General features: G+C 41.3%; 2 protein-coding genes across 7 annotated transcripts in view; one reads left to right on the top strand and one right to left on the bottom strand.

Annotated features, from left to right (window-relative positions):
• PASD1 (PAS domain containing repressor 1) overlaps positions 1-5,037 on the top strand; it is a 103,413-nt gene extending 98,376 nt beyond the window's left edge. For all 5 annotated transcript variants that reach the window (XM_071442486.1, XM_071442487.1, XM_071442488.1 and 2 more), the window contains one exon: positions 943-5,037. In XM_071442486.1, coding sequence (XP_071298587.1) covers positions 943-1,107 — 165 coding nt within the window. In that variant the 3' untranslated portion in view covers positions 1,108-5,037. The remainder of the gene's footprint in view (positions 1-942) is intronic.
• A 454-nt stretch (positions 5,038-5,491) lies between these two features.
• TBC1D8B (TBC1 domain family member 8B) overlaps positions 5,492-24,648 on the bottom strand; it is a 28,069-nt gene continuing 8,912 nt past the window's right edge. Inside the window, exons 5-21 of one of the 2 annotated variants that reach the window (XM_071442483.1) lie at positions 23,819-24,059; positions 22,568-22,775; positions 21,002-21,169; positions 20,300-20,449; positions 19,011-19,161; positions 18,568-18,782; positions 17,997-18,114; positions 17,011-17,296; positions 15,600-15,729; positions 13,606-13,704; positions 12,439-12,507; positions 12,003-12,243; positions 11,268-11,333; positions 11,085-11,168; positions 10,194-10,250; positions 9,768-9,865; positions 5,492-9,474 (exon numbers count right to left, since the gene is read on the bottom strand). In XM_071442483.1, coding sequence (XP_071298584.1) covers positions 9,067-9,474; positions 9,768-9,865; positions 10,194-10,250; positions 11,085-11,168; positions 11,268-11,333; positions 12,003-12,243; positions 12,439-12,507; positions 13,606-13,704; positions 15,600-15,729; positions 17,011-17,296; positions 17,997-18,114; positions 18,568-18,782; positions 19,011-19,161; positions 20,300-20,449; positions 21,002-21,169; positions 22,568-22,775; positions 23,819-24,059 — 2,789 coding nt within the window. In that variant the 3' untranslated portion in view covers positions 5,492-9,066. Of the gene's footprint in view, positions 9,475-9,767; positions 9,866-10,193; positions 10,251-11,084; positions 11,169-11,267; positions 11,334-12,002; positions 12,244-12,438; positions 12,508-13,605; positions 13,705-15,599; positions 15,730-17,010; positions 17,297-17,996; positions 18,115-18,567; positions 18,783-19,010; positions 19,162-20,299; positions 20,450-21,001; positions 21,170-22,567; positions 22,776-23,818; positions 24,060-24,648 lie in introns of those variants that run through there. The other variant, XR_011681576.1, reaches the window with a different exon arrangement.

The following is a 24,648-nucleotide window of genomic DNA, read 5'->3' as shown; positions in this document are numbered from 1 at the left end:
GCTTGCTGTAGTCATGAAAAATTGTAAGAGAGAAGGTCTTTGGGAAACATTCCTCCTGCTGTTACATCTCATCAGAGCATGGTTTTTATCAGCTGCCATCACAGCTTTCTTTTAAAAAAGGGTATTTCACAACACACATCTCTGGATGAGGTGATTTTGGTTTTTCAGCACACAGTTTACATCAGTACATGCTGAACTAGTGGCACCACCAAGGAGAGGGGTAGTTGAAACTAATAATTCATCAGTAACACACTCTCCAAGTCTTGCCTGGATGGCAGAGGTTAAGTTACAGTCCTCCAGGCAAAGAATAAAGCAAGAGGAGGAGGTTCAGCTGAAAGCAGCCACACAGCAGGACTGGATTTAAAGTGAGAAATGAATTGCTGTTGTCAGGAAATGTGGGCACAAGCTGCCCCTGCTTTGGGTGTGTCCTCATGGGCTGCATTGCTGTCCTGAGGACCAGCAGTGTGGACGGCAGAATGATGATGCTGAAACAGATAAATACCTCCACAGTAAACCAGAGTTTGATGTCACAGTGCCTTTAACAGGGGGTGAAACAGCAGGTCCAGGTCTTTGAGGTACCAGCCATGGGTGGGTACATGGTTACTCTAGGACCTCTTCCTTGGTTGTCTGAAGATCTTTCCTGTGAAAGATTAAAGCTTCACATCCTGCAGATTGTACCTCCAAGTAGCTTTTGGAGGTCTCCATTCCTGCTGGGCTCCCCAGGAGCCTGTTAGGACAGATGGGTCTGTGCTCTCCAGGCATTGTTGGTTTTTGTTGGTTTTGCTGGCAGCAGCAGCATCCTGAGGAGCACAGCTCACACCCTCAAGTTTAGGACTTGGTGCACACACTCTGGGGCATGAGTCTCAGCATCAGTCCTGCAGCAGAGAGGGACAGCTGGGTGCTGGGGCAGGTCTGACTGCTCAGATTTGTGTCTCCCAACAGATGCAGGGTCCCGAGCTGGGGGCTCCAACGCAGCGCATTTTCCAGCCGCCCCACGCCCCGCAGCAGAACCCCTTGAGCTACTTCCTGCACCCGCAGCAGCAGAGCCACCACACACAGGGCCAGCCCTGCAACCTGCCTGACCTGCCCGAGATGCAGCTGCCCTGAAGTCACCTCTGGGGACAAGGAGCACACGGCCGCCGCCGCCGCGCCCGGCGCGCGTGAGAGCACGGCGCCCTCGGAGCACGGCACGGGAGAGGTCGGGCTCGTGGGGAGGTGGTGCCTGCAGGGATGGATGGTCTCTGACAGGGATGCATGGCTGCAGGGGCCTGGTTTGGGGGGATTTCCATGCAGCCAGATGCATGGAATGTATTCCATGGTGATGCTGTTCCAGCAGCAGGGTGTGCCCTGGCCCAGCACCGTGGTGCCACTGCAAGTGGAGCCTTCTTGCTGCAGGGAGGGCAGGTATCGGTATCAGGCCGTCATGAAGCTCGGTTTGCAATGGAAAAAAACCTTTTTCCATTCAGGACTTCAATGCTGAAAGTCACTGTGAATTTAAGCCCAGCATTTGGAGCACATAGACTGTACCAGTCCGCAGGACACCATTGGATTACCGTGTACATAACTCGTTTTGCTGTAGTAGGTCCATTGTGAATTCTTTTTCCTTTTTCTATACCTCAGTCCCGCAGATTTTTTTTCCAGGAGTTTGGATAATGCTGCTAATTTACATAACACCACTTTTGCCTGAATTTCTTACTGTTGTTATACCAGCTCACATCGCAGCTAGTTCAATATTTGTCGTGTTTTATTTTTGGTTAACAAGTGAAGATAAATTTGTATGGTTTTTACTCCCTGTAGCCAAATATTTTTCAGGTTACAGACAAAGAATCTTTACTCCTTTTTTTTTTTTCTTGCTGTTTCAAGTGATGTAGTTGTAAATGTTTCTATTCATAAAAACAAACAAACATTCATAGAACAGCATATGACAGCAAACTTTGTGGTTTTGCTAGGTCATATTTCAATTTGGCAAACCCAAAATGTATAATCACAACACACGATGTTACAAGCCCATAGGGTCAGCAATAAATTGTATTTTTGTAAATTGTCACTTTTTAACTGTAAGTTTATATTTATGAATTGAAAAGCCAGTTTATTCCTCAGTGGGTGTATAGTTAAGTGTCCCTACTGTTTGTGTCTTTCCAAAGGAAAAATTTAAAAGTACATTTTTGGAGTGTTAGTAGCTGAGTACTAACTTTGGGCATTGTTAGAGCCCAAATGTAGATGGGTTTGGCCATTACTATAGACTTTGCAAGGCAGTGAAGGCAGTGGTTAGTTAGGACCGGGGAGCAGAGGACCAGAGCAGTAAAACTCTAGCTGGCAGACAGAGCAAGGTTTAGGGAGGAGTTAGTTCCTAATGTTTAGTTCCTAATGTCTGTTGAAACCAAGTGAAGAATGCTTGGTTTTGCCTTTTTTTTTTCTCTTTTTTTAATATGGTGTTTTGGGGTTTTTTTGGTTTCCTTCTTTTCCTTCTGCAAGCCTGTTTCTGGGCCCTTGCAGCACTGCAGCAGCTGGTGTTCCTGATGCTACTGGTGGGGCAGCTTTTGGCACAAGCAGCTGCCAGTAGCTCTGTGTTTCAGACAAGGGCACAGCAGGGCTCCAGGGGCAGTTCCCAGCAGCTCCTCCTGGGCAGGGGATGGGGTTTTGCTGTGCCACATTGTGGCAGTGGCAGTGGGAGGACAGGCTGCTGGAGCTGGGGTCAGCCAGGAGCTTTCAGGGACTGGTGCAAGGCCCTGGGGTGCTTTGGTGTTTTGGCCAGGGCAGAGGTGGATTTGTGAACAAAATTGTGCCAACCCCTGGCTATTCATGGGTCCCCTCCCTTGGGCAAAAGCAGCTTCATGGTTAGCTTTGACTGGGACACTGAGTGCACAGCTCCCAGGGCTCCCAGACACGATGGATCACCCTGGGTTAGAGCAGCATAAAGCCATTTTTCCCCACATGCAGCATGCTGGGGAATGTGGCTGCCCACAGGATGGAGGCAATGAATGCCCAACAGCCTGTGCCCAATACCAGGGCTCGTGCCTTGTCAGCACAGACCCTGGCTGGGCCCCTGTCCACATAGCACAGGCAGCCCCTGGCTGCTTGGACACAGCCTGAGCCAGCCCCTCCATTTCACACCAGGACAAGAAATCGTGGCTACAGCAGAGCCATGGGCCAGGGCCACCTCACTGCTGGTACTGGGATTTGGAACACCTGCCTTTGGGGCAGTCTGGGGCTGAAATATGAACACCTGGGGCTTCCCTGCTCTGCAGATTTGTTCTGCAGGAAGGGCCAGCACAGAGCCTTCAGGGTAGGAAACACTTGTTTTTAAAGCACTCTTAGTTTTAGGGTCTCCCTTTCCCCATTCTAAGGCAGCTGGGTTGCTCATGAGGATGCAGTAGGAGGGAGTTGTCTTTTTGGGAGTTGTTTGTGGGATTTTTTCCACCATAGCCTTGGCACATAACATTAGAGGGGAGGCAAACACATATCTGTGTTAGGGCTCCAGCACTGCACAGTTTGTGGCTGGCTGGAGGGAAAGGCTGTGATTTCCCTGGCTTCCCATTAAACCTGCATCACCCCAACATCCCCATGGCTGGTCTGCAGTGTCCCAGCACCACACAGCCCAGCCATGGCAGGTGGCAATCACAGAGATCTCAGAGGTGGTGGTGGATGGGGTCAGGGCTTTGAGGGGTGTATTTTTGAACAGGGCTTGGTAGGGAGGTAGCTGAGGCAGAGCAGTTTTCTGGCATTGCTGTGGTTTTGACAGCGAGTCCAAAAAAAAAAAAAATAGGGTTGGGAAGGGGTTCTGGGGGAGGTGGGGGGCAGTGAGTGTGCCAGATGGGGCCGTGCCCTGGGCACAGCCCTGCTGATGGCAGCCCTGGGCTGCAGGGACAGAGGGCTGGGGCACAGCCCCTGCTCAGCTCCCAGCGAGGAGCACAGGAGCTTGGTGAGGATGTTTACATGTTAGACCAGCCTTGCTAAAACCAGAGACCTAAAAATGCACTTTATTACGTGCCCCCTTATTCTCAGAGCCCCCCCAGCCACTGGCCTCGCTGCTGGTGGGTGGGGGCTGCACAGTCCCAGGCACTGCCTCAGGGCAGGGCCTTGTTTTCTCAACATGTTCCAAAGGACAAAATCCCACCGACCCTTTCTGGGGCTTGCTTGGTCCTTGCTCAGTCTGCCTCCAGCCAAGGGCAAGGCTGAGTCAGGGCCAGGGGGGTTTTGCCTTATATTGTCACTCTCAAAAAAACAGATGGATAAAAAATGTCTTTATTCAGGTTGATTTGTATTTGTTTACCTCGGTGTTAGCTATGACCTGTGCTTTTATGACTCATTTGGAATTGAGGGTTGCTGGTGGGTTTGGTTCATGCCCCCCCAGCCTCCTACAAGAAAACAAAAGTGTGACTTGTTGGTGATGAGCAGAGGGCAGGGACGTGACTGATGGCAGCAGGGTTGGCCTCCAGTGTCAGTGTTGACCTATCAGTCATAAATGTTCTGAGGTTTTCTAGTACACAAGTACCTATATTCCATGACTATATATAGATATACGTATTTTTCATGTACATTTATATGTATGCAGGTGTATATCTATATATAAATATATATAGGCCACACAATTCCAGACCTCTGAAAACACAGGCAGCTTTAAATAATAAAGTCTTGCACTTTTAGCATATTTGTACATATAAGCTAAAGCCTGGTGGGTATAATCAGGCTGATTTGACAAACACAATGAGGAGTTACTGTATATATTGTATATAGTCCATGCAAGAAAAAAAAAGAAAATAAGAAAAACTCTAGAATTGAGTATAAATCTTGGTTTATTTTATATGATGTTGAATATAAATACATTTATAAATGTTACTATTCTTAAAAGTATTTTGTAATGGGAAAAAGTAAGTGTCTTATGAAGATGAACAGTAAAGATTTTATTCTTGTTTTGAATCTATGTCCCTGCACAGCTCCATTGAATGGGAGCCCATGCATTTTGACAAGCTTTAAACAGATTGTACATAGTATTTAAAAAAATTAAGAAGAAATAAAATAATACTTGTAGGACTATGTACTCTTGTTATTTCCTGGGTGGTGTGGGTCTGTTAGGGATCTGATCCCTGCTCTCCAGGAGAGACAAGAGCAGCAGCCATTGTGTCCATGTGCATGGACAGCTGCAGGGATGGGGCTCAGGACAAGGACTGGGATTTCTGTCACCAGAGGCAATAGGAGCAACACATAAATTAGAAAGAACAAGGCATCAGGGTCTGCCCACTGTGTTTTAATTTGGATGGGAAAAGCAAGTGCCAGCACTCAGCAGCTCAGCACTGAAGCCAGCTCAGGCTTCAAAATTCAGGTCTCCATTTTTCCTCCTCCTCTGGGAGGCTGCTGTCCCAGCAGGGGCTTTGGCTTGCTCCTTGTTTTGCAAAGCACTGACTAAATGTGGCTTTAACATAACCAACACTCTTGAGGGAACTTCCACAGCAAGCCATCACAGGAAATAATAATGCCTCAAACACAGGGGTTTTTTACTTAAGGGAAACAATATTTTATTTAACACCCCATTTGTCTTACAGGACCTCTGCATACAACACATTGTATAAAAGCCAATCTGTCAACACAAACGTGTGCTGCCGTCTTGGTAAAGTGACAAAGCTATAGCAAAAATTACAAAATAGCCTATTTTTCTGGAAACAAATCAGAGTATTTCCTTCTGTTTTAGTCCAGATAACAACAGCAATCACAATCAAGAACCTTATATGGTACAATTGGATGAGAAAATTCTGATAAAATCAACACACAGCAATTTCTTAGTCACTACGGTAGCAAACTCTTCTAAAATTACATTATTATTTAGCCATTAGAGTGATGAACAAGTGGCTTGTTTTAGAAATGGATGGAAACAGAAAGTGATTATTCTGTATCACATGGCAGCAGCCACTTCCATGTCCTGGAAAATGCTACCAGTTTGTTTACCATCAGTTGTCCCCCATGGTGGAAGGAGCTGGTATTTTTATTATTTGAGCTATTCCCTCCCCTGAGCTGGGCACACAGTGGCCAAACAGCCAGTTCCTTGTGGGGGTCAGGGCTGTCACTGGTCACCCAGAGCAGCACATTCCATATTTTGTACTGAATGATGCACCTTCATTTATTTCCTATGATTGAACCTGAAAATAAAGGTGTAAAACTTCATGGAAACTTACAGAAAAAAAGAAACACAGGTGAGTGAAATAACAGAACAGAATTCACTTAACCAAGCTGCTTCCTGTTGATGTGCACACCCAGCAGCCTCAGGGGATGTGATGGGAGTCTGGAGCCAGCTCTGTATCACCAACTTCACCTGGCCAAGAAGCAGCACAGCTCAGGGCTCTCTGTCCCTGCCTGTGCAGGGCTGTGCAGTCAAGGCAGCACTCTCCAGGACTGAAGGAAGGCAATGAGCTGCTGTTGCTCCAGCTCCACCAGTCCCAGCTAAACCTGCACCTCTTTGTTAGCCAGCCTGTCTGGAATAGGGATGGAAGGAGCTGGAATAGGAAAGGGAAGGAAAGAAGCTAGACACTAACTCCAGAGTTCCTCTGTCACAAGCAGAGCTCAGCTTATGGTGCACTGAGGTAGCTCAGCAAATACACCTCTGGTTACACTCCTTGGAAATCATTGGCACTTGCTCCATCTACCTCTCCCCAGACAACCAGCCCATGATCCAGAGGTTGCAAAAGGAAGAAGCTGCCAGCTGGGCCATTGCCTGAGTGCTGCCAGCCTCCATCCTGCTGAGACTGGAGGCCTGGTCACTGTCTAGTCCTCCTGGATCAGCCTGCAGCTGTATTACAGGAAAAAATTCAAGACACCACCCTTTTGGGAAAAAATATAAACAAATTTAAGCAAAAAATCCATGCAGTTAATAAAAGTTAGTGTTCCCCCCTACATCATCACCTTAAATCTATTTTGATAAATATGCTCTTCATACATGGATATGACATCTGGCAAGAGCTACTACCCAGCTGGCAAAGGCTCTGCAGTCTCTTGGGTGGGCACTAAGAGCAAAGGGCATTGTACAAACTGAGCACCTTTTTACAGCCAGGTAACAACAGAAGGTTGTTGTACTTTGCAAGTTCCTTCACCTTCTTCTGCACTTCAGTCTTCACATCTTGGCTCTCAATCAAAAAATTCCTTGAGTTTTAAGACTTTCATATCTCTTTTACTTTCATTAGCAAATAGTTTACAGCTTTGACAACTTGCTGACATAAACAATATCTCTCATAAACCTACAAAAGCTTTTGGTAGAGGCAGCTGTATCTGTTCTCATAAGGCTCCATTGATTTTATCATGGCTATTTGCAGAATTACTCACTGATCAAACCTTATCTGGGTACATCCTGGACTAGAAAAACATCATCTGCTTTGTATTTCTGAACAACTTTGTGAAAACATTTTTAAAAAGTAATACAGAGTGGCCCTATCCATATCTACATAAATGGATAAATTCGGATTTTTTTATTTTATACATAAAAATACAAATCAGCAGTATATTGTATCAGCTGCAATTACTTTGTGAAGGCTTCTGAAAAAAGCTTCCTCATCCTCCACATATATGATACAGCTTTTGGACTTCTTCAGTAAAACTTTATTTTACATTAATACCTGAGAGTACTGAGGAGAGTGTAAGACATAATTCATAAATTTAACACCAACTGCAATGATGGCATTTCACAAAGTGCCTGTAACACAAGTCAGAAATTTGTTTTATTCTTCATTCACACTAGTATTGCACAAAAAGCCTCTGAAATATACCATCATCCCCATTCTGCTTCTTTAAAAAACATGAACAGTATAAAAATAATGCTGCTTTGCAGAGAAAGATTGTCATATAGGCTTTGGAAACAGATGTTTTAAACTAGTTTAGCAAGACTCCCCACTTACTTTGCTGTTGTTGTTAAAATACAAGCTCTTACCCTCTTTCTCTAAATTCCTTTTAGCATCAGCTACCAAAAATTCAAGGTCAACATTTCTCAGCTTTTACACTGGCAGAGCTTTCCTCCACAGGATCTCTACTATATCATATTTTATATATTAAAAATTTCAAGTCAGATTCAAGGGGATTTTCTTGTTGCCTTGAATCCTGACAGAGGGAAAATATTACAGCAGCAACAATCCACAGTGCTATAGAAAAGCAATAGCAATTACTGGGTTGAGATATGAACTCAGGGTAGGCAAAGAAGCAACTGCAATCTGTCCCTAAGCAGCTCAATAGTCAACACAGCTACAGATGGCCTGTGTTTGGGCTTTCCAAACACCAGCAAAACTCCACATCTCATCAACATGCTCCTAAGAAGCCAACAATGGCTCCTCTTGCCAGATAAACTACAACCACCATGTGGTCAGACAGATTTAGCCACTGCTTTCCCTTGATTTTAAACAATCAGTATTAGTTTCTGCATCCTTGTGTAGTCTGGATGACCAAATAAGCTTCCATCCTTTTCACCTTTTCTTTGTGGGAGGATTGGTATGAAAATGGGAAGGAGGGGCTGGAATCTACCAGAGTCCAGACCCATGGGTAACATCAAAGCAGAGGAATTGTGAGCAGCACAACTTCCTTTTCTAATCTCATGGTCCTGTCATGCTACCACAGCCTCTGTTCTTAGTCTTCACCCTGCTTTGGCCCCAGTCCACAAGCAATTTGGAAATAACTAATTAATGTGGAAGACAACCTCCAAGCTGTTGACACTCCTTAAAAGTGAAAATGGGAAAAAGTCATTCCTTTTATCACAGTAATAAAAAAAACCTGGAGAACACCTAGTGTAACAGTGATTCAGACAGGTTTGCAACAGGTACGCATCCAGTATCTCCAAGCAATGCTGCATGTTTTAATAACATGGTAAAGGCAGTTCATTATTCAGTCCCTATTTTGGAGTGAAACTTATGAACAATGCAAGAAAGTGACTGTGCTTCAAACTACTTTTATTTACATTACATACCAGTAATCTGATACTTGAAGCTAATTCTTCAAACTTAATTTCCTATGTCAACACCAGACTTGATTTCCATAGTTACAGCCTTCATTTGTAAGCACTTTATGTGATTAATTCAGAATCAAATGTAAAGAAAATTACACTCTGGTTCTTGCTTTAAGTTGTAAATTTTTAGCACTCTCTATTTTAGCTTTTATGTCATGAGGTTTTTCAAAAAATCTCACAAAGGCTGGCTCATTTAATAAGGATGCCAGAATCTGTTCAAAGGCAAAAGACCATTCATGGTTCCCTTCCAAACTCTGCGCTCTACTGCCTTCAGTCTGCTCAGAGCTGCTTTCCTCCTGCCTCTCTCTGCCTTCAGCAGCAACTTCTGTAACAGCACCTGGGCTTCTGGCAGGTGACATGGGACTCTGCAGCCTTCTGCCAACCTCTTCCATTTTCAGCAGGAGGCTGGTCACCACGGCGATGGCCCGGTACAGCAGCTCCTCCTCAGGATCCCCATGGAACAGATTGTAGAGAGTTTTTGAGAACTGGATGAACTGAGACTACAGAGAGATATAGAGGAGACTGCTCAGAGAAGAGCAACACAACTGTTCTGTTTCACTGCTGCTGCCTGGCACCTGGTGCAGCAGCTCTAACAACAGCATGGACCAGCCCTGAGAAACCTACGTGTGTCTCACAGTCCCTCCCTTGATACATTACAGCAGTTTTAAAAAGCCACAGTCTAATGATTGATGTGAAGATCTGAAATTAAAGGGATCCTAAAAATCCTTCAGAAATATTGTAATAGGACTTAAAGGGTCCTAAAAGGGATTTAAATAAGACTCAAACAGTTTACCTGATTCATTCTTGGCAAATCCTTGACATTTTCTTCTTTTTTAAGAAGTTCATCTTGCCATTGCTTCAGATATGCCTGAATATCAACCTTCCCCTTTCCTTTTTAAAGGGGAAGAAGTGCAAAAAAAAAAAAAAAAAAAAAAAAGTGAACAAACAAGAACTGAGACCTTCCCATGAGGGATGATAAGCAAAAGAACTGGCATCTTCAATGTCACTCCTTCTCAACAGAGTGGTGGGGCCAAAGACTTACAGAGGACCAGAGTTTACTTTTGCCCTTTTGCTCCCATGACTACACTTACATAAGAGGACAGAATGTTAGCAGCATGCTAAGGTTGATGTTACTTAATATACTCTGTCACCACACACTTTCCCAGCTCTACTCCCCCAAAAGACACAGTTACCAAATGTGCCACCAGGAATCTTTTACCTTTTTCTGGGCTGCTCTTCAAAGAACCACTTTCAAGATTATCCTCAACAGATGAAACTACAATTTAGGAGGAAAAAAAAAAAAGTTACTTATTTCAGAAAAAAGGACCAATGTTTCATTTCCCTTATCAAAAATTCCTTCCTTAAGGCACAAGACCCTCAATGTTCTCAGCACAGATTAGGTCAAGAAGAAACCACATGGCAAAATCTGCATACTTTCTATAAAACTAGAAGCCACTGTGAAGATCCCCAGTGAAACTGCTATCAATTAAATAATCTTTATAATGTTCATGGTGCACGACTTGAAGAGCAGCAGGAACAGTACCTATATATTTGTCAATTTTAGAAAGATTTTAAAACCACAAAGGGATCTGTCTTCCCTATAAAAATTCCACAGGTTTCAAGAGTATTTGAAACAGATTATTTTATCAACTCCATAAATTTACTAAAGCTTTTTCAGCTCACTTGGTCTAAAATGAAAGCAAAGAATTTTGAAACACTTATGCGCCTCAAAGTAAGTATGGATTTGGTATTTTAATTCCTGAGGCAGAAAATACCATTCCTTTATGCCCAGGAAAAATGAAACAGCCATCACTTCAACACTGCAACAGGCTGCCCACAATGCTGACAAAGCCAACCAAATCCACTCCCCTATTTCCATGTAAACACCCAGGGGCCTTTGAATTCAACCATCACATGAGCTATCCACAACTTGTGCACAAGTTTATTAAATTTTAACTATCTACAGAAGATCTTCACAAGGGATTCTGTTAAAAGGGACATGATTTACTGGATTTACTTGTTTTCAGAAGAAAGCTCCCCATTTTTCACAGGATAATTAATAGATTCCTTCTAGTATTCTGCAGGCAAAACCTCACACTCTGGAGCTTACCACTGAGCTGGCTGAAGTGCATCAGTTCTTCTTTTGAAAGATCATCCCCTTTGGAAGGGCTTAGAGATTCTACTTCAGTAAAAGCTGCAATAAATGATTAAATAAAGTGGGTTCATGGTGCCCAGGCATTACCAAAGCAGTGATAACAATGACAAAAAACAAATGACACTGTTTCTCACTTACCTGGAGGGATGTGCAACTTAAAAAGAAACTTGAGTTTGTCAGTGAAGCTTCCATTGTACATCGTATCTGTTAGGGGAAAGGACAGACTATTCAACTGGACCAAACTTTAAAATACCCTCTTAACTTAAAACAAATACAACCCAGAGAGGTTGGAACTGGACATGTGCCCTACCTTAAAGGGAGTATAATTAAATATGAAGCTTAAAGAAAGCTCTATCACCTGTGGCTGAGCCTGGGATTAGCCTACACTGATGAAAGAACACTAATAATGTCTATGACTTACTAAAATAAAACCACAACACCAAAAGAAATAAAGCACTAATGTCTTCAGAATTTCCCTTAAATTTTTGTTTCCTGAACATACCACTTTGAAAACAAGATGAAAGGAACAGAGCAGTGAGCCAAGAAAACTTTCAGTTTCCCAGAGGAATAAGGCATTGGTCATCCTGCACAATCAGTGTAAAAGATGACTTAATATGAAGAATTATCATAAACCAAACAGGCTGGGCAATGAGATCAGACCATTCTTCATTTGTAGATATATTGATGGCCAAGCCATATTTAAATCTAATCTCCAAGAGGAAACTATTCTGCCTGTAATAAAAATCACATTATTTGACCCTGTGTTAAGAGACTCAATCTCCTCAGCTTTTGTATAGAGTATGGAAGGTGATACACCCCAGGACTACTCCCAGGAGCCTTGTGAATGTCCTCATGTGTGTTTTGTTGCCATACCAAGAACACAGGCAAATTGTTTGAAGTTTATAAGGCAGTTGGAACTCTCATCCATCAGCCGGAACGTCCAGAGAGCCAGGGAGTCTCTGTTGGCACAGTGTGACCAGGGGCTCAGCAGGTGGCACAGAACCCTGAACTGCTGGCAATCAACCCGGTACTGCTCAAGGTAGGGCAGGCTGGCATCATGGTGCTGCAGCACAGGACTATTTACACTCCAGTAACAGGAAAGAAAATGCTCCTTCTGCAAAGCAAAGATAAAACATTAGGTGTCAGGAAACAACAAGTCTCTGGGGGAAAGATGTGAGGAGTTAACTATATAATGAGTAGTACAGCTGGCATATAAAACACAGATTGAGTCCAACCTTTATTTACTAAAACCATTTCAAAGTCTACTGTTAAGATGGCTGTTTGGTAAGTGAGGAAAATGGCACATTACCTTGAATAACTCATAAAGCTCTTCAAGATCACTAGGACTGAATTTTACTTCTTGAGACACAACACGTAGCTGAAACAAAATCAGGAAAAAAATTAATTAATGTGTCTTCCCTCTTTGGAACAACATTATGGGAGATTTAACATTACATTAAGAGACAGCGTTTGCATATTCCAGGTTTTGCCATGTTACAATTAGAAGAAGAGCACTTCTTTTAAAAAGTAATCAGAAGATTATATATTAAAATAAATAATTTCTCAAAAAAAAGACAAGCTTAAGGCTAGTCACATTACTAACATACATGGAGCCTACACTATGAAAACCAGGAGATAGAACTCAATTATTTATAATGACATAATATACAGCTTCCTTTAAATGCACAAATGCATGTTCAGCTCTCAACAGTGAAGCTGAATCCTCAGGTTTTTTTAATTAAAAAAAAATTGTTCATCACTTTTAAAGAAAAAAAGTTTGCAGTAAGACCAGCTTCTAACTTCACATTATATATGTTTTGTAAAATTAAATACAACAATACCATCTTAGCATAACCACCAGCATTTAGTTTCAGTTGCTACCAGCCACATTTACTACAGAAAGAAGCACTAGGTGGTGGACAGACTAGTATCATCATCAGGTATGGAAAAGAAAACAGGCAAACAAAGGAAGCTTCTCACCTTCACTGAGCAGTCTGAATTGAAAGGATGAGATAGGCAGATAGCTGCCACATTACCAGACATTCACACACAACACAGACAAAAAGCAACCTCTGTTGAATGCACTACAATAACCTCTTCAGTGCTGCTTCCTGAAGAAAAAATGCAGGTGCTTAATTGTTTTACTGTATGGTGCTCTATGCCTCTGAGAGAACAGTATTAACATCAGCAGATAGAAATATAGGTCAGCCTGTTCCAATCCACACAAAGTGTGAGAGATGCACCAGCCTTTTGAAGTGGTTGGCAATGGTGCTGGCTTGTAAGGAGACCAGAAGGTCATGCTGTGATTTACAGCCTGAAAACATCACAGGCCAAGCCTCAGTTAACAGACACCCTGCAGACATAAGGGGGTTCAGTACAAAATCATATATTTGGCCTGGAAACTGCAGCTCTTCTCAGAACCTTCCAAAAGGGAATTTTATCAGGGAGAAGGCTGGAACTCTTGCCAGTCACTCACCACATTCTGCTTGGTCGTAGCTTCCAAGGTCTGGATCACATAAAGTCGGTTCCTGCAGCGCAAGCTCTCCACGTCCTCATAGCGAATGTCACCGTACCTCTGAGGAGAAAAGCACCAGTCCATGCAATCAGCTGCTGGGAGACACTTCTAAACAATCACCTTTGTCTCTCTTGCATCTAATAAGCACATTATAGGCATGGACACAAAGGAAGATCAAAGAAACTCCGAGGAAAAAAATAATTTATTAGAGCACTAACATTCTCCTTAACCAGTGTAACTTTTAAAAGGGTGTTTGAAAGGGTGTTTCAGAGGGTGATGGAGAAAGAAGAAACTGGAGCAGTTCCCTGTGTGGGAAGAAAAAGGAAGGGATTTTACTGTGTGTTGGCTTTATACCCAACTCTGTTATCACATAGTGACTACTTCTGCAAGGCAGCAAAGTCTAATATGTGCATGTTTTCAGGGACTGAAGTTCACTCTAGTGAAATTAAGAAATCAGCTAAGTAATTTCTGAATCATTCCTGGCTACCTCTGTAATTTCTAAAGGACATGAAAGGTGTCTGAGCACTGGAGTGAATAAATGCATTTATCTTTAAGGAAAAGTGGGATAGGAGGCAAGAACTAGAAACAAATTACCAGAGAAATCATGGAACAAATTATTAAACAATTAAAATCTAAACAGAAACCAGTTGATCAAAACAGGATATTCTTTATCAAGACCATGTCAAATCGATTAAATTTCCTTTTATGAGGAAGTTCACTAGATCTAACTTCTCTTCTGTAAGTTTTTTGACACTTTTCAGCAGCACAGGCAACCAGAAAGACATGGCCTAACTATGACCACCATGCACCATGGGCAAAACTGCTTCTAATAACAAACTTTGAGAACAAACAAGTTGATAAACAAAAAAATTAGGCAGGACTTCCAGAAGCTCTTCTGCAATGTGTTTGTCCCCTTATCAGCAATGCCCTTTAAACAAGATATGAAAAACAACAACACAGACAAAAGAGTCTGAGCACATTAACTTTGATGAAAGGTTAAAGGAACTGGTTGTATTAAACCTAGCAAAAGAACAGATCTGGCAAGTCCCTTTTAGGAGAGCAATCTGTTAAAACTCATTCTTCTCACTTGGAGTCATGATGAGGCTGGACTCCAAATGAGCAGCCTGATCTAGTTGTCCCTGCTCACTGCAGGGGGGTTGGATTAGATGGTCTTTAAAGGCCCCTATCAACCCAAACTATTCTATAATTGATTCTATGACCAGACTTGAAAGGGTAAATGATGAACAACCACCTAACAGCAACAAGGAGCTATGGAGAAAACCACAGCCAACTCTCCTCAATAGTGCTTTATGAACATCTGAGAGAAATTAGCTCGATATTATCCCCCATGGGCAGACAAACCCTATGATGGACTAGAGATTCTGCAGATTTTCTTTTGTGGAACTGTTTTAGCAATACTAGACTTTTCAAAGGATGGTCTGGGAGGATGCTGGACAGGAAGCTGAACTGGATAAGCTGTTGAGTTTTCTTCCAGAACTGGCTTTCTGTGTTCCTGTGGAGACCACTACCAGCATCCCTCTGGTTTGAAACAAAGTGGAAGCAGAGAGAAATAGCATCTCTGAATTGTAACTCATTCACTGGTGTGGCTTCTGAGCACTGGTATTGGGCAATGGCCTTAGTAAGAACATACACACAATATATAATGAAAATCTGAATTAATTTAATGTGCTAAAATGTTATACAGTCTTCCATTCTCTAGGTACACATGACTTCTTCATGCCTAATTAGACTGCCAAAGAATCTGCATTTGTGCATGAGTTAAAGGAACAAAACTGAACTACATTTTAAAATTCAACAAAGTAAAGAGCCAAATTTCTACCAATCCAGACAGATTTTCTACCCTAGTTTGTACAATGCAACTGCACTGTTTCAAAGTAGCCCATGAAACATTAACACTGCACAGGATGCAAAAACATGCCCACAAGAGCACATACTTCATTTGACTCTCGGATCAGATCAGTGATGTCCACTTTTGGATGGTCACTCTTTGTATCACTGAGGTTGGAGCCCTGCTGCACAGCTGGAGGTAAAGGACTGTCTTTGTTAGTGACACTGTCAAAAAATCTGCACAAAGCAAACACATGAGAGATCAGCAGGAACCAGTTTATCACAATAAAACAATAACATTGGCATCTACTGAAGAAAAAGTGAGCATAGAATAGGAAAAAACAAAGAATATCAGAGTCAGTAGCACAAATGTGCTGTAATAGTAACAAAGATACATAAACATTGGAACTGCCCACCCAGAGAAGGTTGTAGAACACCTAACCTGGGGAAATTTTAGGACTGAGCTTATGTGATCTAGTGCCAGCAGCAATCCCCTTTTGAGTGGGAAGTCAAACTAGACTCTTTCCAAAGTCTGTTCCATTTGGCAATCCCCTGGTTTTCTAATTCATATAGCAAGGTTGTACGAACTGGGCTTAGAAAAAGGCTTGTCCTGAACAGTGAACAAGACAATCTCAATTCCCCCAGATGTAAAAGACAAAGACATGCCTGATCTGTACCTGCTTATCTCACCCACATAACCAGCCTAAATATATCCAGTGGGGAAGCAGATTTTACAATAAACACCAGACTGCATGGTCTCATAACAAAAACTACATTTTCTTCAATAATTCTGTAGCTCCTACCCCATTCAAACATGCAACATGTAAAAACCTCATTAAACAGAAATTCTTATTATCAGTTCTTAACAGTCATAACTTGTCAACTGCTATAGCACAGTAATTTTGCTGTTCTAATACTCCATGATACACAACCAGAGCATCAACAAGAGAATTTAGTTAGTGAAGAAAAAACAGTACAAGTTTTGTTTGCAGTACAGTTTAAAGTCAGTTAGAAGCACACTTCACGTTGCTAACATAGAACAAACATCTCATCATGACTGATGAGCTCATCACATTTTTTTGGTCTAATTTCTGTCTTAAACCATTAACATCAGAGGATTCAGCAGCCTAAACTACAAGAACCAAGATGAAGAACTTGCTGCTGTAAATTGATGCCTGAACTGATGTCTGGAACAGTCATAATGGGCTTTAGATATTCTCATCAAGGCAATCTGCCTTATATACATGATACAAATTCAAGGTTAAAAGCACATAGCTTTTTCCTTAAAATTCACAAAATAGTTATGGTTTTAGTAGAACTTTAGGATGGGATGCTCAGAGGATCCAGGCCCAATTTCCAGCCACCTCTTCCAGAATTTCAGCCTGAGATGAGCACTAATTCTTTTGAAGCCTTTTGAAGTCTTGGCTAGATGTCTTCTCAGCTACCTCAGAATGACTTATCTACATGCAATTATAGCAGCTGCTATGTAGCCTGAACGAGTAACAGTTACACTGATACCTGTTGAGAACAGTGACTGCTTCTGCATCATCCTTACAAGTGAGCAACTTCTCCATGTTGTATTCCAGCACTGCAAGGCCCAGCTGTAAGATTGCCTTTATTCCATCATAGAAGAAACAGTCCACCACATTGACTGCACATTCAATTGGCAGCACACTGATAAAAAGGGTAAGGAACCAGGAGAGAGAGACCGAGGAGAAAAAAGTCATGTCCGTCATGTGGTCTGTCAACTGAGGCAGGTGAACCCTGATGAGCTCCTCAAACACTGCCTGATCTACCAAGGCACCTGCAGGGAAAGGATAACAAAACCACCACCCAAATCTTAGCACAGAGAAGCACACTTCTCAGAGCACCAGCCAGAAACAGAGTTCCTGTCCTAGTGCAGCTCTGTTGCACAAGCACACCCAGGCCCAGCTGCAGGGAGCCGTTGGCTCCTTCCCCCATGCTGGAAGCTGTGCTCTCCATGCCTGGGGACAGAGCCTGGGGCATGCTCCAAGTGTGTTGGCACTTTGGTGAGTACATGGCTGCTTCCAGTGACTCTCCTGACAGCCAGTACAATCCCTGTGCAACAAGAGAGAAACTTCACACCATTTTCTTCTAATATATACACCTGTAAGAACTGCATATGAGATCAAAGTCCAAGTCTGGACCTGAAGTAACTCCTTTACCTAAACTGGCTAAGTTTCAAATAAATAGTATGAACTGCACTTATAATTCCAAAAGAACAGTATAATAGTCTGACTATTTCCTGAATAGCTATGCCTAGAATACTGACAATATCTGAAAATCACATCCAAGCCTATCTAAGGAGAAATCATGGCATGTTCTCCATTTTCTACTCCACAATACTGAAACAAATGCAATGGTTTCTCTCCACTGGTCAGTCTTCAGCTCATTCCTTACATTTGTTCTCAATGAATAACCATTGACATTCAATAGAGGTAGACATTCAATTCAAGATGGATAAAAAAGCAGATGGATGTTACCGATGATTCGGCGATTGAAATAATCAGGGAGCATCCTTTCACACACAGCAACCAAGAGCCAGAATGCTTCCTCCTCTTTAGCATACAGCAGAAGCACTGATGTCAGAATATTCATTGCCTACAAGAGTCAAATAGGAAAGGAAACATTTAAGAGAAAAGACAGATAAAACACAACTGGTATTATTTCTTAGAATTTATATTTCTGAAAGCACTTTACAGCATATTTTTAAAGTGCTGGGATAACCTACAGCCATATCCAGGACAAGACTTTTACTTCTATGTTATTAAACACAGAAAAGAGTATCTAAAGTACATAAAAATATTTTTAAGTGCTATATGTCTCATTAGAATGCAAATGCATATATGAAGTAGACATGACAGCATTTATAAACTAATCCAAGTACAATGTAAAAACTCATTTTATACAATGGCATGAAATAAGCAAAGTAAGTGAGCCACTAAGCAAGAAACTATTCTACATTTCTGTGACAGATTTTATGAGGTGCTACCATACTGCCATCATGAGCTAATATTTCAATAACCAACACTAAGACTCTCAAATCTTCTATACCTGACAATATCCAATTTGTGGATTCCTGAATGCATAAGCTGTAAGAACTCTCCTGAGGGCAGAAATTCCTGTGTCACTTTGAAAAGCAGGATGCTCAGGTAAGGAGCGACGTAAATCTCGTTCGATTTCATCAGTAGCCAAAGTGCACGTTCCTAAGGACTTCTCCACCAGCTCAGTGTAATAACCAGGGTTGGATGCCATATCATTTACAGCACCTGCCAATACATTGCACTCCACAGTATTAGAGGACAACAGTAAAGCAGCAATTTGATTGTTTGCAATTTGTATAAAAATTTTCGTGACTACTGAGGCACCTCATGAATCTCCAGATATTTCTGGAGTCATGTGTCAGAGTATTTCTACTGGAATTAATGGAAACAATCAGCAATGAAAATTGCCAATGATGACTCCCAAAATGAACCAATTATACTTTTATGCAATACCTGAGAAGAGAAGCCAGAGTTCTCCTCTTAATGCCTCTGGGATGCCTCTCACAACCAGGTCTCGAGTCTTCTTTGTCCGAAACATACTGACCCCATGGCCCCGTTCTGCAAACAGGATGTTCCACGACTGCTCCTTCATTTTTTCTTTCAACTACCAAAGGCAGAAGATAACAAGCATTAAGTATACTGGTAGATTCTCCTCAAGTGTCAGAGAGCAGAAGTAAATTTTGCTCCCAGTAAGATTCATATAAACTGGAAACTGCAGCGTTGGCATCCGTATTGATGTGTGAAATGAGCGCTGAAGCAAATCAGAGCAAATCCAGCCCATGCAGAGCACAAATTTAGCATGAAATGCCATCTCATACATGACCCACTATTCTTTAAAGTATGTTTATACAAGATGCCACAGAAGGTAGATCTAATTCAGTATCCCATCTGACAAAAACCAACAAGTGCCACAGCACAGGAGGTCAAACAGACATTTCTCTGAAGCAAAGCAATTGTTGATCAGGTGCTCCAGCTCATGTGAGGCTCCAGGGCTGAGACAGGGTGAATGTCATCACTACAGTTTCTGTGCATGCAGCACTAAGATTTAACATTGTTAAAGCAATTAAAGATACTGAAAGGAAAAGTAGATTTTGTTCACTTTTGTTCACCCTACTATAAAATGCAGCATCTAAAAATCTGGACTCCCTTTTGTCCTGCCCAAAGGGTATTTGTTTTCTGGTATTTATAATATAAAAAATTTCATATCCTAATTTGCTCAGTTCTGCTGAAAGATTTATTTTGAAATAAAACCTGTCTTCTTTCACATACTATGCAGAAGCAAAAATTGGATGATGTGCTGCAAAAACAGCTACATAAATATTCTCCAGAACCTAACTCTGATAGACAGTGGTGCAGAAGAAAGAAACAAGGAAGAAGTTAAATCAATTTCTTAGACATTCTCCTTGCTCCCACAGAGTTTATAGTGACTTTGTATCTTGAAAATTCAGAAAGAAATGCAACATGTTCAGTATCATAAAACAAACAGCCAACTCTTCCCTGAGGGGTAGAAGAGCAAGAGAAACGAAGTCCATGAAGATAAGGCATATCATTTTAAACAAAATGAGCAGAAAATTGAATGGAGCTATGAAGAAGCACCCTGTGGACTCCAAATACAGAAAATGCAGATGAAAGAATACTGGCAAAACCCCCAAGGAAATCAGCAGCCTGGCTGGAATTCACTTTGATATACTTCACTCCTTTCCAATTCAATTCCAAAACCTGTTGGCCATTTTATCCCTTACCATTTTAGAGTCAAGGTTCTCAGCATCCTGAGGATGGTAGACAGTCATAAGTGCTTCTGTACTGACAGTTTTGCTGTTATCTCTCTGGCCCATCTTTGACTGTTCTGCACCAAAATCCTTTGGGCTGTCAGTGGCAGAACCAGCTGCAACCTTGAGAAAAATTTAACAGTGGTACTTGTAAATAACAAACAATCCTCCAAGAAGCAGCACTGATACCAGACCATTATTGGTCATTATATTAAGTTACAGGTGCCAGATACAGACTTCTAAAATAAATAATAAACAGCAGTTCCTGCTCTGCACAGCTGGGCTTTCAGGAGGCTGTACTTGGGAAAAAAAGGCACCTCTCAAGCAAAAAAACTAAATTACAAAAGGACAAATATTCATAATGAGAACCGAGAATAGGAGGATAAGGATGTCTGACCATTCATCATCACCAAAAAAAACCCATTCATACAGTGAACTATATAGAAAACCTGAGAGCACTTAAAAACCAGCATTACAGCTGGAGTTGTTTTTCAAAACCTGATGAAAAACAAGGTAAAAGAACCCAAAGAGGAATGCATTCACAGTAGCACCATTGTCCAACTCATTCTCTTTCACATGGGCAGAGTTATTTATTTTTCTAAACCTTAAAACCAGAGGTTCATGACTTATTCCTATGAGCAAATTTCAAGAAATTAGAATTGCCAGAGCAGTTACCTCAGTACTTATGATGTGTTGTGGACTTGCAGTTGCATTGCATTTCATCCTGAGCTTTGCCACAAGCAGTTCAAAATCTCTGACCTCTGTGAAACGAAAAGCTGTTTTCCCTTTGGTACTAATGCTGACTCCTCTGTTGGCTGGATCTCCTTTATCCACCCCTGTGACCTATGGAACCAAGGACACATAAATTAAGCAAGGAATTTTACCTGCTTACTTATAAAAGAGAAAACCTGTTAGGAATGCATGTGTAAATGGAACAGTGGGTGAAGCACACAAGCAGACTAGGTAACACAAGCCACAAGTTGAAAGCTCAACTGCCTGTAGCTACTTTAGCAAAAGGCACTAAGTATTATGCAACAGATTTTTGACAGAGTACCAGAAATCTCCAAAAAGGTTTTCCCAGCTGTGAGTGGTCAGCTTCTTTGAAAAACCTTGTCACCTTCTACCCACTGAAGCAGTTGCTTTTTTTCTTACCATCCAAAAGCAGAGAAAAACATGACTTTTGTAAGTAATCAAATAAAACAAGTTTTACAAGACTGAATTTCCACTGAGAATACCCTGTCAAAACAGCTGTCATAACACATGACAGCTAGAGCTGACTTTAATTGCCATGATGGAACAGTTACAGACTGGAGCAGTTAAAACAGTTTAATCATGCAAGTTCAAGTGTGACAATCATGAGAATCTAGACTGACTGGCATTGCTGATGTATTCATGTTGTTAAAGGTAAAGAATGGAAAACCACTGAGCACGTTATTATAGGTAAGAAGGAAAGACCACTGAAATGAGGTAACTGCAGTCCTCCAGAACAAAGAGTGAAGGTCTGACAGCTCACAAGAATAAATTTAGAGCCAGCTCCTTTAACACAGCCTCTTATGTTATGGAAGTCTCTATTGAAATGTGGCACTGAAATGTGGCAATGTCCCAGGTCACATGAAGTCAAGACAGAAATGAAGAGGGTTGGCTGTTTTTTCCCAGAAGTTATTCTGCAGTATACTATAGAACTCCATTGAAATTCCAAAGCTGTGCCCTTTGCTATATGGTCTTTATTCTGTCCTTAATGTCTGTTGAGATCATCAGCTGTAATGGCATTGCTACTTGCTCAGCACCTGGATTTTCCCAGGCTTTTTTAACAGACAGCACTGCTCAACTGCTGCAAAAAACTGCACTACTGAGCTAAGAAACACAGCAGCATTACTGATCTTCAAAGTCCTCTACCCACTACAATTCTTTACTTCTTACCTTGAGAATGTCTCATTAACTCACCTACAAGTACTAAGAAAAAGCTTTTTCATTTAATAAAAATAAGTTTTAAAAAATTTCAATTCTGTACCAAGCTACAGAAATAAGAGTAAACAGAAAAGGGAAAGAAGACAGAGAAACAAGTCTGAAACATGAAAGCAGTTCCAGAAATCTACAAAGAGAATTCCTACATGTGGTATCCAGGGTAGGCCTAAATACATGACATCACATAAAATAAGGAGATTCTAATGAAAATCTGTTAAAGTGGACACAAGTGCAAAACTGCTGGTAGAAGTGACTCTGATTTGTAGTTTGCATTACCTCTCTCAATGGAATGATTACACTGCACAGGCTGCCATCCTGGCTAGCAAAGCAGATGTAGTTTTCTGAAATGCACATTTTCCCATGGGTGTTATAATGACTGAAAGGAACCCATAAGAAGCACTCATGAACTTCCTTCAAGGACTCTTCTTTAGGTAGCCTGAAGAATGCACTAAAATGCTTACTGTGGGCATAGCTCTCCAAGCCTCTGGATTAAAAACATAACACATGGGTAGGAAAGAGAAAAGAAAAATTAATAAGTTTTAAATGTCTTTGCAAATACAAAAGTCAAAAATATCTTGGGAAAAGACAGTAAAATATCATGCTCTCCTCTCCCATAATCTATGGCATCAGTTTGGAGGGTTCAATGTTTTTTCTTGAAGAGGCAACAAAGGGCAAGACCAGACCTACCTGTACGTTCACTTAACGAAATATTTAAATATGTCACTAAACAAGACCAGATTCAATAATGTTCTTACACAGTAGAGCACTGCAGGGCCTACAGGTAGTGCAGAAAATAGAGCATTATGTGCTCTATTTCCCCACACACAAGAATAATCCATTTAAAACTAGAGCAACTTTTGGCTTGATGGAGGGTTAATTAGCTAGAAATGTAGCACATGTTGTAAACATCTGCCAGGGGCTAATTTTCACAGGTAACTGCAGCCAGTAACAGTATTTTGGTTGTAGAGCAGCATCCCTCTCCAGCATTGCTACCAAACTGAGGAATCAAAGGAAAAGGAAGGACCTTAATCATTAAATTACTGGTATTCATGTCTTTCCCACCACCTAAAATAATGCTGTACCTCAGGAAAGCCATGCACCCATCAGTTATCATTTATCATATAACTCATGGATTTATCATTTACAGATGTCTATTAAATGATTTCTTCCCCACCTTATCCTTCCTCATCAGGTATCTCTGGAGACACTGTAGCTTAACCTGAATTTTCTAATTCTAAATGCTGCAAGAACCCCTTTTCAAAATTCAAACTAATATATATCTTTTACTTGGAAGACCAGCACTGAAGATTTGATCACCTCCTGCCTTCATACAGACTTTGGATCCTGACAAGTAACAACAAATTACAATGCCTCACATGGCTTTGGTCCAACATTTTAATGATTCACTTGGTTAAGAAAATATCAGCTTTGCTAATATTTACAATCTCCTTGAGACAAGGATTCTCTTCCTCTTTTGCTCAAACAAATACTGGGCCCAGAACAGGTGAACTATAAGCAATGCATTACCTCTTGGTGATCTGCAGAGGGTCATGAAGGACTGGATCATTCTCAAATGTCTCCTTGTCAAAAAGTCTTCTAACTGCATAGTTTGCCAGCTGCTCCATAAGCAGGAATGTTTCACTTATGTGCAGAAACATGGAAAAATAATGATCTTCCCCATGGGAGCACACATGAATGCTCTCTGTCAGAATCACATTGGAAGTTTTCTCAAGTTTTGATATTTCATCCCAGGAGATAATAAGTTTTACTGAAAATAAAAATGTAAGGACATATGAGTCAGTTCTCAATATCTGCCTGTATTAAAAAAGAAATGCAGTAGTAGCAGCTCTAATAGAGCATAATTAAACAACATAGTCAAATGATAACACACTTGGAAAGGACTACAAACTAATAAGCACAAAATGCATTCTCTTCATATTTCCTGAAAATTAATTCCATTAGAAAGAATTTCATAGAAAAGCATTAAAACACAGACCATGCATAACAACACAAGTTCACACCTCCTTTTCCTTGCTCTTATATGAAACTGCAAACAGCAAATAAACACCATCATACAAGCCAACCCCCTTCAACAGCTCACCAACAGGGCTTCTTAAATTAAATCCCTCATGTGTTGGCATGTAGAGGAACTGTGCCTTTTAGCTATGGCATTTCTCAATACAGATCAAAATCAGCTTTGAAAGGATCCTATTTTTGTATGTTTCCCATTTTCCACATAAATACAGTTATAGAACACACTATTAGAAGCATTTATTTGGGCATTTCAAACTAATGTTACACAGGGAAAAACAGAGTTATCTGCAATTACCACCAGTGTGTAGTGCAGCCCTGTGAAA

Source organism: Agelaius tricolor, unplaced genomic scaffold (genome assembly GCF_023055355.1).
Source record: "Agelaius tricolor isolate 1412-34295 unplaced genomic scaffold, bAgeTri1.0.p SCAF_17, whole genome shotgun sequence".
Lineage (NCBI taxonomy): Eukaryota > Metazoa > Chordata > Aves > Passeriformes > Icteridae > Agelaius > Agelaius tricolor.
The sequence above is the reverse complement of the archived record's forward strand: the minus strand, read 5'-3'. Positions and strand labels throughout refer to the sequence as shown.